The 19,956-nt window shown below is 37.6% G+C and overlaps 1 protein-coding gene across 1 annotated transcript in view; it reads left to right on the top strand.

The window, feature by feature from the left end:
* Window positions 1-19,956, top strand: part of LOC145979514 (transmembrane and coiled-coil domain-containing protein 4-like) — a 59,350-nt gene that overhangs the window by 25,919 nt on the left and 13,475 nt on the right. The window contains exons 5-7 of the mRNA XM_083112453.1: window positions 8,241-8,373; window positions 14,436-14,677; window positions 17,146-17,430. Of these exons, the coding sequence (XP_082968579.1) occupies window positions 8,241-8,373; window positions 14,436-14,677; window positions 17,146-17,430 (660 nt within the window). The remainder of the gene's footprint in view (window positions 1-8,240; window positions 8,374-14,435; window positions 14,678-17,145; window positions 17,431-19,956) is intronic.

Raw genomic sequence — 19,956 nt, 5'->3', positions numbered from 1 at the left:
TTTGTTTCAATCCTCTTCTTTCTTCTATTATCTTCCATGTGTCAGCTGAAATCCATTCCTTCCTTTGGGAATTTCTGTATCAAATTAGTTCTTAATTTTTTTTTTAGTACTTTAGCCGTTCTCTCCCAGGCATCCTCTGGGTCTTGTATCTGATCTGTTTGTAGTAATTCATATCAGTTTCTGAGTTCTATTGTAAACTGTTGTTTTGCTTGTGATATTTTAAGTTTATCTATATCATACTTCCATGTTTTTTGCTGTATTTTATAACATGCTGCTTTTATTTTGAGTTTTACTTGTCCTATTAGCACTGTGATGGTCACTGAAAATATCAGCGCTGCACTTGTTTCTTACTTCTTACGTCTTGTAGACTTCCTCGCCATCTTCTACTTGTTATGATATGATCTATTTGATTTTCTGTTTTTGAATCTGGAGAAACCCACGTAACTTTATGACAATTCTGATGAGGGAAGATTGTTCCGCCAATTATTAAGTCGTGGCTTTCGCAAAATTCTGCTAGTAATTTCCTGTTCTCATTCATTTTTCCTAATCCGTGTTTTCCCGTTACATTTTTCAATCCTGAATTATTGTTACCTACTTTAGCATTCACATCACCCATTATTATGTGTGTCTTTTTTATGTATTTTTTTATGTATTTTGTTGCCGGCCACCATGGCGAAGTGGTTAGCACATCACGCTACGATTGCAGGGGACCCGGGTTCGAATCCTGGCCTGGGCATGGATATTTAGAATAGAATAGTATTTTTATTTTCTACTGATATTTATTTATTTATTTACATAAATGAACCCAACAGGCTAATGCCCAGTAGAGTTCATGTTACAGGTTATCATACATGCTTCAGTGAGCGTTATTTGAAAGTGTTTGTATGACATTGTTTTTAAATTGCATGTATGGCATACAGGATAAATCAATATTTTTGTTACGCTTTTCTAAGGCATTGTAGAGGACAATCATTCTCCAGATAGGGGATTTTTTGACAATGTTTATTCGTGCTTTATTCAGAAAAAATGTTTGATGTTTGGGTCGCGTCTTGTTGTTAGGAACATGTAATTTAAATTGCGAGATCCAAAGGGGAGAGCAAAGTTTCGCATTAAATATTTTCCAGAGCAGCAGTAGGTCGTGCACTGGCCTTCGATCGTCAAGCCTATGTATTAGGTGCTCATCAATTAGATTAATGTACAAATCAAATCTGGGATAAGTACCTTGAAGTTTGTACTTCATGTAACGTAACATTTTCGATTGTACTCGCTCTATTTTTGTAGTCTGTACTATACTGTCAGTGTTCCATACAATAGGCCCGAATTCAAGTTTTGATCATACTAAAGAGTAATATAATACCTTTAGGGTTTGGGCATCTCGAAAGCCTCTGCCCATTCTAATAATGAACCCAATAAGTTTGTAAGCGTCACTTATTACTTTGTTAATATGCTGAGTGAAAGTTAGCTTAGAGTCAAAATATATTCCTAGGTTTTTTTAAGATTGATATTTTTAATTTTATATTGAAAATTTAAGACCGTTCTTTGTTTAGAAAATGTAACGGGATAGCATTTTGCTGCATTCAAAGAAAGACCGTTGCATAGGTACCACGTACTCAATCTATTTATGTCTTGTTGTAGACAAACACAGTCTTCAATACTTTTTATTCTTTGGAAGAATTTTGGGTCGTCTGCAAATAATAGTATCTTAGAATTAATCAAGTGTTCTGGTAAGTCGTTGATTAATAGAAGAAGTCCTATGTTGGAACGTACTAGAGATGTGTGGCCTTTATACGAAATATATTTTTTTCTGTTCATTAAGTATGACGCCAAAAGTTTCCAGAGGGAAAGGGAAAAGTTGAAAGTGCACAATTTACTTAGTAGTACATCATGATCTACAGCGTCAAAGGCTTTGGAAAAATCAGTGTATATTACATCAACCAGCCCCCCCATCATCTAGTACTGTGCTTACGTAATGCAGTTTTTCACCAAGGTTTGTTTCTATTGAGCAGTTGGGCAGCAAGCCATGCTGGAATTCAGATAAAGTTTCCTTGACATGTGGCAATACAAGATTTGCTAAAATATTTTAGCAGGGGCAGATAAAAGAGCTATCGGATGATGGTTTTGTATGTTTCTGTTCTCTGAGGATTTCGGTACTGGTACAACAGTAACTTTCCACCGTTTGGGGAAACTGATAAAACTGATAAAAAATCTCATTGTAGATAATAAACGAGTGCATTTTCAAAAATGTCTACACATCCTTTGAAGATGTAGAGTGGGATTTTGTCTGGTCCCACCGACTTCTTTGGGTTTAATTTTTTCACAGCTGCTACAATTTCAGACATACTGATCATCTGAATGTTGAGTGAATCTAAGGTTTTGCACTCTGTGTGCCCCGCCATGATTTCGAGGTTGTACTTTAACGTATTGTTTGCATACACAGATTGAAAGATTTCGCAAATTCTACAATGCTGGTATTCAGGTTTAGCATGTGTTCATTGTTTGAAGAAACTGGAAACTGTTTATTTTGCCTGTTGCGATTTATGTATGACCAGAAAAGTGACGGGTCACTTTGAATATTGCTTTCGATGTCAGACACGTAATTGTTAGGGGTGGCTGATATTTCTTTTTTAATTGCTTTTCTGAGTTCATTAAATTTGTTGGCATGGTGAACTGGGTTACCTACGTTTTGTTTCCATTTTTGATGGTGGTGAGCCTTTGCTTTTATTTTTTAAAATTATATTGGCATGGATATTTAGGAGAGGTTAGGCATCTTAAGGGGATGCACGCGTCAAAAGCTTCGTATATTACCGGTATATTGTAAAACATATGAGTCATTCCATGCGAAATCAACACAGCCTCCAACCTGACCATCTCCGATTTTCATGAAATTTGGGGAGTTGAAATTATGCAAGGAACATAGTAACTATGAAAATTTTTAGTCCTGTGCGTCTTGTAATTGTTAAATTATTCAAGGTCAAAGTCAGCAGAAATTGCCCTTTTTGAGTCCGCTTAGCTATACTAAATGTGCTGTAACTCCGCCACTATTTCGCCTAGAAAGCTCGAATAAAGCTTCTTGTACAGGAAATTGAACAAGCTTTCCAGTGATATATAACAAGCCCACCTTTCGATAAAAATATAATTTTGACATGTGACCTTGACTTTTGACCTTGAATATCTCAAAACATGTCATCACCAAAAATCGTGAAAAAAAATATATTTGGTCCCTCATGCCATACTCTAAAACATATCAAAAAATCATTCTGGGACTGCAGTGGGATCAGAAGATACAAAATAATATGTTTAACTATGTGACTGATAAAAGCCTCATTACATTACATTACAAGAATAATGACATCATTGATACTACTACTACTACTACTACTACTAATGTTATAATAATAATATTATTATTATTATTATTATTATTATTGTTATTATTATTATTATTATTATTATTATTATTATTATTATTATTGGTACATTTATCCTCCTGGAACTTGCCCCCTCCCCAGACAAAAATTCGTGGTTACGCTCTGCTTGCCAGCTTGGTGGCCGAGCACGTTAATGGCTGATTTTCGATCTCACCACCGAAGTTCATGGGTTCAAGTCCCAGCCTGCACATGAGTAGTCCTTGTGAGTATCCCTTCATCACTTTTATTAAGTCATCCTTATAATTGCAATTAGCCAAAAGTTTCAGAAAATTGACGCTGAATAACAAAAATATGAAAATCTGCAACATATCTTGAGTTTTGGTTCCTTTGCTTGATATTATTGGAAATACTGAAATGTTTGTACCACACCTTGCACCAGTACACCATTCTCTGTCTTGCATCTGAGGATACAGATGTTGCATGCCTTCAGATGATGGCAAAAGGTACTGTTAACCTCTTTTAGCCCACCCTGTGTATGCAACTCCTTTGTTTTCCACTTAGTATTGAACGTTCAGTCCTCGTGACTTTTTAACCACGGTGTTGGTGGCTACTTGCATTTGTGCATCAGTACATTATTGTTCTTACAGTTTATGCCATTTATTTGTCCTCCTCATACATTTGGTAAGATGCGCATTCATCCTCTTTTGAGTGAGACATGTTTGTTTGCAGTCTATTCCTTTCCTCATTTTTGTGATAATTTTTTAGCATTTTTTTTTGTACCTGCAAAGTTTCATTTCTCATATATGGAGGGTGTGAGAAATAAACTACTCATTCCTATGTATTCAATTACAACTTAAATGTGTAAATACGTAGAAACTAGTACTCACTTTATCCCGAAACTGTTTTTTTTTTCTTCTTTGTTCTATTGATTTCAGTGGGCACTGCCACCATCCTCGTTGGAACTTGTTGGACTGTTGTTTAGCATGCTTCTATTGTTTGTAGTTCTCCGGCTGCCGCTAGGTGTGCTGTTGTTAACTGTACGTCTGCGTCCATATTGTCTGCTATTTCCCGGCACTAACTATTGTAGTAGGGGAATCCATGTGTGGTGTGCTGTCTGCTATCGATGTTTAGCTCATGTGGGAAGTGCATTATGTGGCATGTATTTCCTTGATTTTGGTGTCTACGAGTGTGTGGCCGGTGTGCTTGACTTGTACCTTTTGTATTTTATGGCTATGGTATTTGATGTGTTTAGCAAGGCCAGTAGTGGGTTGGGCTTTTTTTGCACCTGTTAGGTGTTGTTGGATTCTTTCATTAACAGATCTGATGGACCTGTCGATGTAATGTGCCTTCCACTCGTAGTCTGTGTCATATACACGGGTTATCAAGGGAGGAGAGGAAGTACCGTTTGTGTTTGTTTAGTTGATCAGCTATTTTGGCATATTGTGCACTACTTTGATGTCATAGGGGAGAAGGGCTTTGGATATGCGGTTGGATGTGGTGGAATAGTAGTGGAAGGCAAACCACTTACCGTATTTACTCCTGTATAATGTGCACTTTTTTCCAAAATTTTTACTCCCCAAAACTGTGGTGTGTATTATGCACGGAATAATTCAGACAGCCAACATGAAACCGTACAGGGTCATTCCATGATTTTGGGACACTTGCATTGATTTTTCATGTTTACGGAACCCTATCATGTTATATATCGTTGTAAAGCTTATATCCTGTAGTTTCTGAATATGGCAACAGTATTCCATTCAAGATAACGACACTAATGTGAAATGCGGTGGAAATAAGTTCATCACAAAATGAAGGAATGTTCTGATTTCTATGGTGCTTTGGATGAAAGAAAACATCAGGAAAAAGAAAACAATAATTAGAATGTATTACTGGCCAAATAATAATATATATATATATACGGAGTGTGTAAATTCCTTAACTCTTTCGCTGCACTCGTCGCATTTATGCACAGCATGCCAGGTGCCTTGCTCTGCAGAAGTCGCATTATTGCGAGTTCATACTTCCACTCGCTGCGGGTGTCGCATTTCTGCAGTACGTCACTTTTAGTAGCCTTCAGACATCTGTTGATACTATTTGGAACTATTTGAACTTGTAGTTTTGTTTATATCCGTATGATGTCGCTAATTACGCCTCAGTTTAGAATACGAGCGTTGAGTGCTCTGACATGTCAGTTTCAAATGCATGTTCGAATATAAACAACATGGCTTCGTCAAGTCGTCAACACTTGTATGATAATGATGTTACTCAACTGTTGAATCAGAAGGTGAATTAAGTTGTGACGATAATAGCGACAGTTTTTATGAGACTTCAAGTGGTAACAGTGATTGTGTAGTGTCTGATGAAGAATTTGTACCGCCGTCCGTAACATCATGGAGCAGAGTGCAAAGCAGCTTTGATCTAGGTGCAGGAAGTTCGACACAGCAAGTGCTAAGTTACTTGGTGACAGTACAGTATTTAGCACACCATTTTCTTGTTTTATCAAATATTTCCCCCGCTCAGTATTTGAACACACAGCAGAACAAACTGAAGTTTTCGCCACCCAGTATCTTGATACTACTTACGAATTTCCACGCCGCTCCACCACTCTGCGTCAACCCGTGTTTTGAGAAATACCATACCATCAGGGACTACAGAATGTTTTGCCAGTGCAAGGAATGACTTTTGTAATTTCTCTATAACATATTTTGCAATGTAATTTTTTAAAATTATTCTTTCTAAAAATTTTTTTTCAAAATTTCAAAATTTTTCAAAATATCATACCACCAGGGACTACAGAATGGTTTTCCAGTGCAAGGAATGAATTTTGTAAGTTGTCTCTCATATATAACGCAATGTAATTGTGAAAATTATTTGTTTATAAAAAAAATATTTTTTCAAATTTAATTACGCAGCCAAGGGATATTGTGTGCCAGAGAATTCCGCAGCGAAAGAGTTAATTCAAGAAATCTTGTGCTGCTAACTGCTAGTTTGAAGGTCCTGAATATGCCTTACATATATGTTACATTAGTCACGGAAAAAGTATATATTTTGAAGTTCTTTTATAAAAAGTAAAGAAGGAATGAGCAAAACCACGTATAAAAGTTTGAAGGTCATTTCACACAGTTTTTCATTTTGTAATGTAATGTTCTGCGACACCAAGAAAAGCCAGCCAACTCTGGCAGAATACGAGCATGCACCTTCCGTCACATGGGATGCATATCAGCAGTGTTTGTTGGGTGAGAAATAATAGAAAATAACTTCCTGAGCACTGCAAATCCGTAACGTAATTTTGATCTCACTTTCTACTATTACAGAATAAATAAGGTTGTTAAAGAGTGAAAGATTTGGGATGCTAAACACAGTGGAGGGAGAGGGGGGAGGTGGCATGGGTTGGAGACTTATTGTTTAAGCAAGATGATATTCTCCTCTTGGTCCACATAGCAACAGGTCACTCATTGAATAGGTATGATGTTATTCACTCTTGATCCTCATAGCTTTACGACCTGCAACTACGAAAGCCATTTCTCAAAAATGGATTGTACTGCGCATTATATATGAGATATAATTTTTTGTAACTGTTACTCATCAAAAACCAGGGTGCTCATTATACACGCAGGCGCACTATACATGCGTAAATACGGTATATTTGCCATTGCAGGTTGATTCTCTTCCCCTAATTATGAATGAAAATTAAATGTGTAACTTTGCTTAAGCACAAAAGGTAATAATACTTCCAACATTATATTAATTCACATTTAATAAAAATAGAAAACACTACGAAATAATTGAGCATTTAAGGGTTTGAAGTTTAAAAAAAACTAATTTTTTTTGTAACACGTGACCCAATCATTGTTATTTTAGCCTGTGTATTAAATAATATCTATTGTGGAATCCACTCTGGTACCGATTGACCTTGTGTGTATTAACAATACAAAATTAATTGAAAAAGTCACATTTCCTTCTTCTGTGTAATACAAAAGTGTAATTTACATTTGTTTTAACTGTATCTGTCTTCTATTGCTTTACAAGGATTGGCATCAGGTAAATAAAAATAGTTTTACATATAATTTGTATATCCATTTGCATGTATTAGTTTATTTCATGGAAATTTTAAACACTTCATTATGATTGTGTAGATTTATATAGTTACCACTTGTGTTATGTGTTGCTTGTCACTTTGGTGTTACATCCCCCCCAAGTATTATTAATATTTTGTTTTGAAATAAAGTTATGACAAAGGGAGATAGTGATCTCATAAAATGTTATCAAATTCAGATTTCATGTGGTTTTAAAATAAAACTTAGTTAAGTACTAGAAAAGGAATAGTTTGGCACTGGCAGCCGTAGGCAGTAACATTACTACTAACTATAAATAGACAGGCCTCCCCGATGGCATAGTAATAACTTTATTGCCTTGTAAACAAGGGGTCCCAGGTATGATACCCGGTGGATGCACATAGTGGTTTGGATACCACTTGAAACTTTTTAAGACCAGTCCCGATTAAGTTATCTGTGCATAAGGGGACTTAAAACAAAACAAAAAAAAATGTATAAATATACTATAAACTAGTGCAAAGCTGTACCATTTTGTTATTATTTTTATGAATATAAAGGTATAATTTGCATGCCTTGTTTTATGAAGTAAATGTCTGATCCTTTTCCTGTGAGTGTTTTCATTGATTATTATTATTATTTTGTTTGTTTGGATTGGTAGAATATAGGCTGTTAGTATTAGTAAATTATTATATCAGTACTTCATCGGTGTCTGCAGATATTTCACTTTGTATGCATCCTTACAAAGTACAAACAAGATTGGGAATATCTGTTGCATGTATTTTGATATGCTGAAATATTATTGAATGACTTTTTTCAGGAGAATATGATGCCCGAATGAGAGTCCTGATTCGTCATGTGGCTTGGCTGATGCACGTTCCATTGGAACTTGTGGAATTGTATGAGGAATCGGTCGTGGAGTATCTCACAGAGGAACAAAAGGAACAAACTGAGTGAGTGTATGAGTTTTCATTGGATATGTTTTCATATGCTTGTTTCAGTGTGGCAACAGACGTGAAACACTGGCAAAAGTCAGGGAATTTGAGAGGTCATAAAAAAGTCAGGGAAATGTCATGGAATTTTATCTCGATTGCCTTTTGCTTTTAAATATGTCGTTATGAAGTGCTGCATGGGAACAGGAAATCTTGTTGCGCCAACTTTCAGGCCCCTTTTGTGTGCAACACCAACACAACCATGGTGCCAGAAACCAGTGGTGGGGCGAGGGGTGCACCATCACTGTGGCACCATCCGATAGTTGTTGGACATCGTAGTACAGCATTTTGTCAGACTTTCTGAAGGAACATGGAACCAAATAAGGATGCTTTACAACCCTATAATTTGTCAAATGTCGCGGTACAGCATTTGTTGGACAGACATTTAGGCTTCATTGATGCATGCAATTTTTGTCTGATATCGCCATCTGGCTAATTTTGAACTTCGACAAAATGTCGTACTACAATATGCTACAAAATTTCCATGCATGGCACTCTTATGGAATAAATTTTTGTTGGATTCTTCAGACTGCGACAGTATGTTGTAATATTTTTCCAAATTTACTATATTTCAGTTTGAATTCAAAACCTAGAGAAATGAAGTTGATTTCTCTGAAGATAATATTGGTATTTGGTCTAGGAATTAATTTGTGCGGTTGTTACGCACACATTGAAGCTGTAGTTCAAACACAAAATACATAAATACCTTAAGAAAAATATTGTCCATCGCGAGCCACCACTTTCGCCCATCTGTCAGGCAAGTTACGGATTCCGTGGCAAAAGAAGTCCTCATCCTTTGAAGCGATCCAGTCAGAGACCCATTTTTCGATATCTTCTGAAGAAGTGAACCGCTGTCCAATCAAATCGTTATTCATGCAATCGAACAAGTAGTAGTCCGAAGGAGCAACGTCTGGTGAATACGGCGGGTGGGGTAAAATTTCCCATCCGACATTTTCTAAATAGGTTTTGACCGGTTTTGCGACATGTGGGCGAGCGTTATCATGTTGAAAAATAAGTTTATCATGTCTGTTCTCCCATTCCGGTCGTTTCCTGGCCAGAGCTTGCTTCAAACGCATTAATTGTCGTCGATAACGTTCTCCATTAATAGTTCCACCTGGTTGCAGCAGCTCATAGTACACCACACCTTTCATATCCCACCATATGCACAGCATAACCTTTGCACAGTGAATATCTCGTTTCGGTTGTGATGGACCTGGTTCACCTGGCTTCACCCAGGCCTTTTTTCATTTCGGGTTCTCGTAATGAATCCACTTCTCATCGCCAGTAACAATGCGATGCAAAAACCCCTTTCTTTTCTCTCTTTGAAGCAGCAATTCGCAAATGGTTTTTCTTCTTTCAACGTCTCTGTCTTTCAATTCATGTGGAACCCAATGTGACATCTTTTGAATCATTCCCATGGCTTTGAGGCGTTTGGAAACTGTTGTTTGATCAACGCCTAATGCTTCTGCAAGTTCTTCCTGCGTTTGACACGAATCCTGATCGAGCAATGCTCTCAATTCTTCGTCTTCAAATTTTTTTGGCTGTCCAGGTCACTCTTGGTCTTCCAGGTCGAAATCACCACTTCTAAACCGTGCAAACCACTTCTGACACGTTCGCTCAGCTAGCGCATGGTCACCATACACTTCCACCAAAATACGATGACTTTCGGTAGCACTTTTCTGCATGTTAAAGTAATGCAGCAGAACACCCTGCAAAAACACTTTATCTGGCACGAACTGCGCCATGTTCAGTTGACTACAAAATGCTGTTGTTGACGCGTGAATCAACTGCCCTATACTAAGAACGATGCACGCTGACAGGAGTTTTCAACCCATGTGTGGCTACACGGAACTGTGGGACAATACGCTCGTTACGCCATCTCTTGTCCAGGCGCACGAATTAATTCCTAGACCAAATACTTAACACATCACAATCTATACCTGGATCTGTATACGAGTTAATTATTTCCATTTGTAGAAACATGGAGATGTCAGGGAATTACATTTCTGCTTGTCTGTAGCCACCCTGTTGTTTTTACTTCAGTGATTATGATATGTTCGATGTATAATTAACCCTTAAATGCATGCAATTTTTTTTGTCAATTTTTTTCTTGTTTTTAGTCTAATATCTGTTATGTACTAATAAGCGATTTTGAATCATTTTTTGAAAATTTTCATTCTCCCTTTTCGAATTATGCCGTTACCATATGGTAAAGCTATGCGTTCACCCCTACAAATTGATTAATTTTTGAAAACTTGGACATTTTTGAATTAATCTTAAAATTACTTTGAAAATTTGGTTATTTTTTAAACAATTCAAATATTATGGATCCATTGTACGTTAATCTCACATTTGCTGAACTAAAGGCACTCGGGTATCTATTTAGTACATAATGATTACTCTATAATTAGCAAAGAAGGAGAAAGGAAACACTCACCAGACAGTAAAAAAATTAGAATTTTCGCAGACTTTATCGCTGCATCATGCTGGTGAGTGTTTCCTTTCTCCTTCTTTGCTTTTTATTAACCCTTTTGGCCCTCCTTTCTTTTATCCATGATTACTCTATATTCGCATATTGTTTATCACTCTTGAATATTCACTTGTCATAGAAACTTTGAATTGAGTTGAATTGAAGTTTTAAGTCCACTTTATGCACATAATAGCTAATCGGGATTAGGCCTATAATTTAAAGTGGGATCGGAACCACTGTGCCATGCACCTTAACCATGTATCGAACCCGGGACCCCTTGATTACAAGGCAATGACGTTACCACTACGCCATCGATGTCATGGAAACGTATGAAACATGGAACGTGAAGTCCAACCACATATCTGACATGTCCAATGCGAACACCACTGGTGGACCACCAACCATACCAAACATCTTTCAAAACATTCCTTTGTGTTGTAATAGGCCGTCAACCTCCCTTAGGTGCAACACGAAATGATGTCATGCAGTTTTGAGCCATTTCTATCCAAATTCAAGCTGGGAGAATTTTTGGCTCGGTAATTCATGTAGCGTATGGATAAGAGGGGCTGCAGTCTTTCTAAATTTGTTTTCAATGTCAGTGGAATCATCTTATACTCTTATCTTGATAGTTAAACTTCTAATAAAAAGCTTGCAGGAATGTTTTCCATAATATGGGATCACAGACTCAACAAAGCTGAGCTACTGAACAGGCACAAAATGTTCCATGAAATGGTCATATATTATTACCATTGGTAAAAAAAAAAGGTAAAGTGCTCCCCTGTGCATAGCACCATGCCATGAAGGCGTATAGGGGGTGTGGGGGTAACGCCCCACACTTTCTTGATCCGGTCGTGAGTGGGGGTGATGTGATCAGCATCATGCCCCTGACCGCCTTTACCCCCCAGGGTTTCCCCCAGGTACCCATGTTATTCGACGCTGGGTGGTCGCCGGGGCCGCTTCCATCGTTAGAAAAGTTCCTGGAGTTGAACCGGCCGGGGATCGAACCCGGGACCTTGAGCATGGTAGTCAGACGCGTTACCGACTGAGCCACCGCGGCCACCATATTATTACCATTATATTTATTATTATTAAAATAAAATATAAATTATAAGCAACAGAAATAAATAAACCATGAAAAGACGACAAGAGGCTTTACAACTTAAATTTCTTGCTTTACATGCAATAAGTATAGAATGAATTAAGTAATTGTTGAAGAGGCCTTTAACTACTGTATTCTGCATAGAGTTACCATATGGTAATGCCACTGTTATGAGCAAAAATCGAACAAGTGATGCAAATTCTTGAACAGAAAACATCATCATAAGTTTAAAATTGCATGTGTTTACTAAATGCTTAAAACATTCAGAACTCCATAATGAAAGACAATCAGATGAAAACATTATATTTACTTTCCAGCGTATGACATTTTGAATAAAAAATCGAAGGTCAAAACAAATACATCCTCTCACAACAATGTCGTTACCTGGACCGAAACTAACTGTCTCAAACACAAGCTTTATGCTTCCTAGAGCAACTTCTGGCACTAGGTTTACCTACACACTCAATATAGACAAGCTTCTAGCACGAAAGTGTGCAAATCCGTTTAAGGGTTAAATATCTTCTCATGCAATATACAGTGGAACCCTGATTTTACATTCCAAGATTTTACATTCTCCCACATTATACATTCAATCCTGATGGTCACAACGTATCAAATTGTTATAAAACTTTCCTCGATTTTTCATTTTCCCACATTTTAAGTTTTTTCAGCTTGGTCTCCTGAAAAACGTGAAAACGAGGTTCCACTGCACTGTGCTGAAAATGAAGAATTTTCTTTGATTTTTTTCCCGCTGAACGTTTCTTTAAATTAACCCTTATAGGATGAGCCGTGACACGGGTGTCACAGCAGGTATTTCCCTTAAGAACGGCTTGTGACACCAGTGTCACAAGCAGCTTTTTCTCGTAGTATGTTACTTTTTTTAACATACTGTAACTTGGATAATGATCGCAGATACATGTTTTAAGTTCTGCATGAGTTTAGAGGTATGTAATTAAAAATTAGTAAAGTTTAATTTCATTGTTACTATGGGGTGTGGGGGGATGTCCAAAAAATTGTGTGTTTTTTTATGCGATTCTTTTTCATTGGTTTCGAAACATCGCTTCTTTCTCAATTTTAGTGTTTCAAAACACACTTTTGGCAGTAGAAGTATAAGCTTCCGACATTCCTGGTGCCAAAAGCACAGGAGGGCTGGGGGAAGGGGGAGGCAGCAGGGAAAGAAAGTCAAAAACCTCCAGCCACCAACAAAGGGTTGGAAAACAGCCGACTGTTCTTTGCTGTTAAACAAAACTGTGCCGTAGGATTACAAATGAAGTATTGTTGAATGATTTGCCTTGTTTCTGTTGGTCATGCTATTTTTAGCCCCTCGTGTGATGTGTTTACTTAGGTAAGTTGCTGTGGAGGGTATGACAGACTAACAAAGCGAGTTGGACAAATTGTAATTATTCGAGTTTGAACTTTCGTTTTTTGTAGCTTCGAACTTTTTTGCTGTGTATTGAAAAATATTATTTTCCTCCGAAGGTATTACAAATAAGTGTGTAAATTTTTCCACATCAATGGCATGCGGGTACCTTTTGGAAATTCACATCCGGGCATAGCCTGCTTGGGGGTTCGATGAATTTCAAATTTTGTGTAAAGAAACAGTTACTTTCCCTTTTTTTCTTCTTCTAACTGATTATGGATTTTTTTTTCCTTAAGGGTTATAGCCCAAAGTATACTGAACAAAACAAGGTATCATTTGTACCTCAAACGTTCTTAGTCCCGGAAATATAAAATTTCGTTTAGAAGCATGCAGAATTTCTAATTTCTCGCTGAAAACACACTCGGCATTAGTGCAAATACCTTGAAAATCAGCCTTGGTGTCTATGGTTTCAATTCCCAGCATGACCCAACATAGTGAGGACAATTGAGGAGCTACTTGAAAGGAAAAATAAAAACAGGCTCCTGTTCCGAAGGTCACGAAACAACTGCAGTGTGACTTGATACGTTGACCATTCATCACTCAATGAAAAAAAAAAAAAAAAAAAAAAAAAACAACTAGCTTGCCCTGGCCCTTAAAAGACTGTTGCACCATAGAGTTTGGATATTTCTACAAATGGCTTGTTACTAAGGACCCATTTCTGCTATTTAGTTACTGTATATATGTATGTAAAAGTATAAATATTACACCCATGTTTTGTGAAATAAATGTATAAATGTGCTGTTCTTTATCTAATGCTGTATGGTTTTTAGTCACTGGTGCACACATTCATTAAGGATGCAAATCAACCATTTAGAGCCTTTTTGTTTGCTTGTTCATTTAACACATGATTGATTGGATATTGATTATCTGTGTTTAGAATTTATTTATTTAATATTATTGCATCGTGTTGATGATATATTATTCATCAATACAACATTTGAAGATACAAAGTGAATTAAAATAGAAGTATAATATAGTAGTTAAAAATAATAAAAGTACAGATTATGTTGCAACCTTGATTATATCATTTCCAGAGAAGAAAAGAAAGATTCCGACCGTCGACAGAGGAATAAGAAAATCAAACGTTACGCGTTGATTGGTCTTGCCACTTTGGGAGGAGGAGCTGTCTTGGGATTAACTGGAGGCTTGGCTGCACCCTTAATCGGTGCTGGGGTTGGTACAATTCTTGGTGGTGCTAGTGCAGCGGCTATTGGTTCAACAGCTGGGATTGCTATAGTCGGATCTATTTTTGGTATGGCTGGTGCTGGACTAACAGGTTTGTTTACATTTGATGATGTTAGTTGTATTACGTGTAGTTGCTGGGTGGTAAATCTCGATACCTGCATGAAGAACGAAACTGTATTTCAGTGGTTCTCAAACATTATTCTCATTGTACCCTTTAGTCGTAACTAAACGTCTAATTCATGATGGTTGCGGTAAACGCGGTTTAAAATTACGTGAAATTTAGATAATTTTGCACTTCCTCATTGCACAATTTAATGGTTAAATCCTATTAATTTCAAAGATCCACTGTCTTCATTCACAAAAAGGTACGGCGTTTGAAGTGGAGATGGTACCGTGTCACCATCTCCGCTTCAAACGCCGTACCCTTTTTGACAGTGGATCATCGAAATTAATAGGATTTAACCATTAAATTGTGCAATGCGGAAGTGCAAAATTATCTAAATTTCACGTAACTAAACATCTAATGTACCCCCACCATAGGTTTTCTCCGAATAGTGGGTTTTGGGGAATGTTTTTGGCTGCCTGATTGGTGGGGCATTTTTGATATGTTGGAGGCGTGTATCTGCAATAGGGCAAAATGGCATTTGGGCTGTATGTGGAAAGATGGAAAACAAATAAACATTTGAATCCTAAGTTTATTATTTTATCGAGTGTTCCTACGTTTACAATCTTTTATGCTTACTTACAAGAATAAATATGTGAAACACATGTATGCTAAGGAGTAAGTAACAAACTTTATTTTCATATATTTTACCACAGTTATTGAAAAAAAAAGGATAGAACAAAAATGAGTTTGTAAACAAACTGTCAAGCACGATTTTTCGAGTTTTTTTTATTGTAAATCCTCAGAGTTTCTAGTGAGAAGTATGTGCCTGTATAGCCTGACACAGTTTCTTGATGTCTCGTTGTGCATCTGGCTGTTGGTTGAGATTTCAAGCGGAGATTCAGCTCCAAATTTAGTCTATTATAGATTTCGAATGAGTATTTTATTCCAAAACATATGAAACAAAGATAAGAGTCTCAGTGACAAAATCAACCTTATTTTCCTGTTGATGGTTGAAGCTATGAAATTATGAAATCTGAAACAATGAAGTGTGCTCTACACACCTGCAGCAAAAATGTTATAGTGTGGGTATTCTCGACATTTCTCTTCCGAGCTGATGGCATACCCCCTTCAAGTCGTTCATGTACCCCTGGGGGTACGTGTACCACAGTTTGAGAACCACTGCTGTACTTCATTAGTAGTTGAAGTAAAGTACAAATATTTTCCCAGTTATGAGAAAGTGTAAGACATTTTCAACAATCAGCTTTTCTATAAAGTCGGGATGGGGCAGATAAATCGTCACTCTATATGTATATCGGTTTATTGGTAAAATTACTGATAATTTTATCGATCCGTTATATTATAAATGTCTTACAATTTTGTGCAATATTGTTACATTTTGTTATAATTATACAATCTCCACTGTGTACTTTTTTGTAAAATAAATGTCTTTATATGCAACTTCTTATGCATTGTAAAATCTTGGTTCAATTCATTGGCATGCATTTATTAAGGATGTCAATGAACCAATTTGGAATTTTATGTTGATCGGTAGAATATTGGTTATTGGTGTCAGTAAATTTCATATCGGTGCTTTATTGGTATCGGCCCATCCCTACTATAAAGTATACATATTACAAAAGTTATCTGTATGTAAACAATGAGAAGTCCCCGTACCCCTACTTGCATGTATCCTGTTGCAATCGTGTTGAAAATTAGCTGGTATTTGGTTGCTTGGAATGATTTCATTTTCGTGGTTGGCATCTTTGCTCTGGAGATCCCATAGAACACTCACTTGAATTTGTATGTCTGTTGTTGCCCGATGGCTGATGTGAGTGGACATAGTTACAGTGCTGAGGAATGCCTAGTGATGTGTATGTGGGTGCACAAATGACAACACAGGGAGCATACAATGTACTGTAATGTAAAAAAATAGATACATGTGTTATAATATTAAATATTTCATATACAAGGGTCTTTGGGGTGAAATACTCACTCACTCACTAATATTAATCAATATTTTGAACATATTTTAATTATTGCAATTAGTGCCTCTCCAATGGTGAAGTGGTGATGCCAAAAAGGGGAGGGACTCTCCCAGCAAACAAAAGAAACTAAATAAATAAATTCCTTAGCCAAAACGTGCATTTTTTTTTCTACAGAATTTAAGGGTATATTAGGGCCTCCCCAATGGCCCAGTGCTAGCGTTGTCGCCTTGTAATCAAGGGGTCCCAGGTTCGATACCTGGTGGAGGCACATAGTGGTTCGGATCCCACTTTAAACTGTAGGTCCAGTCCCGATTAGCCTTACTGTGCATAAAGTGGACTTAAAACATCAAATCATTACAATTTTCAAACATCGATATCGATATTGGTGCGAATTGGGTAAGAATGTCAATATTGATACAGGTATTGGTTCAAAGTGGTAATATATATATATATATATTTTTTTTTCAGGGTTCAAAATGCAGAAGCGTGTTGGAGAAATTGAAGAATTTGCCTTTGACTACCTAACGGAAGGCTCTCAGCTGCACATCGCTATTGCAGTCTCCGGCTGGCTCACAGATGAAAGAGAAGACAATTTCCGAAGACCCTGGAAGACGCTGCTAATTTCTCGCGAGCAGTATTGTCTGAAATACGAGTCTCAGTACCTTCTGGAACTGGGGCAAGCTATCGACTATCTTCTGAGCTTTGCAGTATCAATGGCTGCACAGGAGGCTTTGAAATATACTATACTTTCAGGTGAGAAGGAGTGTAGAAATATAGGTAATTCTCACAGGACCTTGGGTACCTGACCTATGTTTGGACACTTAGTCCGGAGACCGAAGTCCCCTTCCTAGGTGCCGGACCCCGCTAAACGTTTTGATTCCAGGGTACGTGTGACCGGATCGGTTTTTACCCCCGACGAATAGCCGACTCGTGCATAAAGTGACGTTGAATAATAATAATAATGACGTAGATAATAATACTAATTGATGTTAGCCAGCAGAAATGCTTTGCTGACTTAACATTAAACCAAAATATAAATACCAACAGTTATGAGGATTAGTATACTATTTGTATGAACACAAATCATAGTCAAATCATAGATAACAAAAATGTATATTATATAACACACAAAAATAGACACATTACACAACCCCTCGCTATCACTCAGCATTCACACACTCATTCAAACTTCAGGGGAAAAATTACATTAAGACAAGTACATTGGCCCTTTTTCTTTAGACACCATGCAATATTTAGTTTTTCTTATGAATATTAAACTGCGCCCGAAGACGTTAATGTGCTTAGAATTAAAGATACTAAACTTTCATCTGCGCATGCTCATTACATTCTGCCAACGGGCATGACACGTAAACTTTTATATTTTTGCAATTTATTAAAACATTTAAATAATTGTTGTAGAATTATCACTAATGCACCTTGGAACTTCAATAACATTAGGCAGGGCACGCAACTCGTGCAACATAGATACCAACTGCAAGGCATACATGTTTACAGAATAAAAAAAAATGAAGACACTAATGTATGAATATATTAGAAATAGCACGAAGTTAATTTACTTTCTCACTTAGCAAACTTGAGAGGTGATCTCTGCAAGAGATACACGATTTATGCAGTTTTAAACAAATATTTACCGAATAAAGCATATAAGGTGACATAAATAAAAATATTACTCAACAGCTCGGTGCAGAGCGTTGAAAAACAACAGTATGCTGTGAATATATCTTCCGAATTAGCAATTGTCGTGAAATTTAGATGATGTTCGCAATAAATAATTATAATCAATACCTTTGCGACTTTCAACTTTAAATACTGGTATCTTTTCATCCGACGGCCGATCTTTGGAGTCTTGGGTAGATGATCACTCACACATATAGAAAATTAACAGTAGTATACTATACCATCTCGGCGTTCTAGACGTTCCAGCGACGTTTACCGTAGTCCTCTAAACGGCGGCGTCAATCCGCGGTCTTCCTTGCGACACTAACACTTCCCCACGCTACTCCTTTATAGCGGCACTTCGCAATCTTCTTGGACACACCTTCCTTCTACGCTTCGACATCACAGCGATCATAGATGAGGGAAAAATTGCCTCTCTGCCATCTTGTCGGCCTCGTAATGGAGCGATTAATTGCTTCGCATCGTCTCTCTCTCTCTTTCTGGGGGACAGCGAAAACTGGCGAAGTTTCTTTACCGGGGGGTACTCGTGGATTCTCGCTGCTAATCTTGCGCGGGACGTCGGGACTAGGTGTCGCTTCATTATCTCAATCTTCTCTTCCAGACGGTAGGTCTAAGTGAGGGCTGGTGTCGCTTCATCTTCCCATTTCTCTCTCTCTCTCTTTCTCTCTCCGTAGAATTCTCGTCGGGCGTCGGCGTCGAAGTACTCAGGAATGCTGATTCGACTGGCGGCTTTCGGCGGTATCATTTCATGGCTTCTAATCGGGCTGTGGGCGTCATTTGTGGCGATGTGGCGCTTGTGGCTTTCGTGGCGCTTGTGGTGGCGTTTTAGTGGTGTGGCGTCGCGACGCTGAGCGATGATCTGCTGCGTTGTCGGCTTCATGCAGGCTAGGAAGACCCATAGCCCCCCTTCTCTTGTGATTAGCCCGCCATAGTGGTATTAATGTTCCTCGTCACGAAACGAATAACGCGAATCCAGCGCACAGGTCACTAATTAACACTGCGTATTCGTACAACTAGTCACTGTCACTCACGCAGGGTAAAATACACGGCGCGGTAGAAAAAGACAAAGTCCCGAATCTTTACTCCGACTGTCGTAGAGGTGTTGTCGGATCGAAAACTGGCGGTAGACTGTACGTGTTTGTCCATTCTGCCACTATATAAAGACAGCTTGAAACTTCGAATACAACAGACTGACTTTTAGGGGCGGAAATCTGAGCGTAATAGAATGGGGAGAAGAACTTGCGAGAAAAGGGATGAAGATTAATATTAAGAAATGTAAAGTTATGCAGGTGGCAAAAGGAGAAAAAGATCATGAAATAGCAATTAGATATGGAAACGAGAACTTGGAAGAAGTAGATGAATATGAATATTTAGGAACCATCATAACAAGTGATGGTAGGTGTGTTGAAGAAATCCTAAATAGGAAAAGAAAAGCAAATACAGTATATTATCAGTTCAGTAAAACAATAATGGGAAAGAAAGAAGTGGCAGTAAAGACAAAAATGCAGCTATACAAATCAGTATTGGTCCCTACATTAACATATGGAATGGAAAGTTTACCACTTCAAGATAAACATCTGA

This window comes from Lepisma saccharinum, chromosome 26 (genome assembly GCF_977018435.1).
Source record: "Lepisma saccharinum chromosome 26, izLepSacc3.1, whole genome shotgun sequence".
NCBI lineage: Eukaryota > Metazoa > Arthropoda > Insecta > Zygentoma > Lepismatidae > Lepisma > Lepisma saccharinum.
The sequence above is the reverse complement of the archived record's forward strand: the minus strand, read 5'-3'. Positions and strand labels throughout refer to the sequence as shown.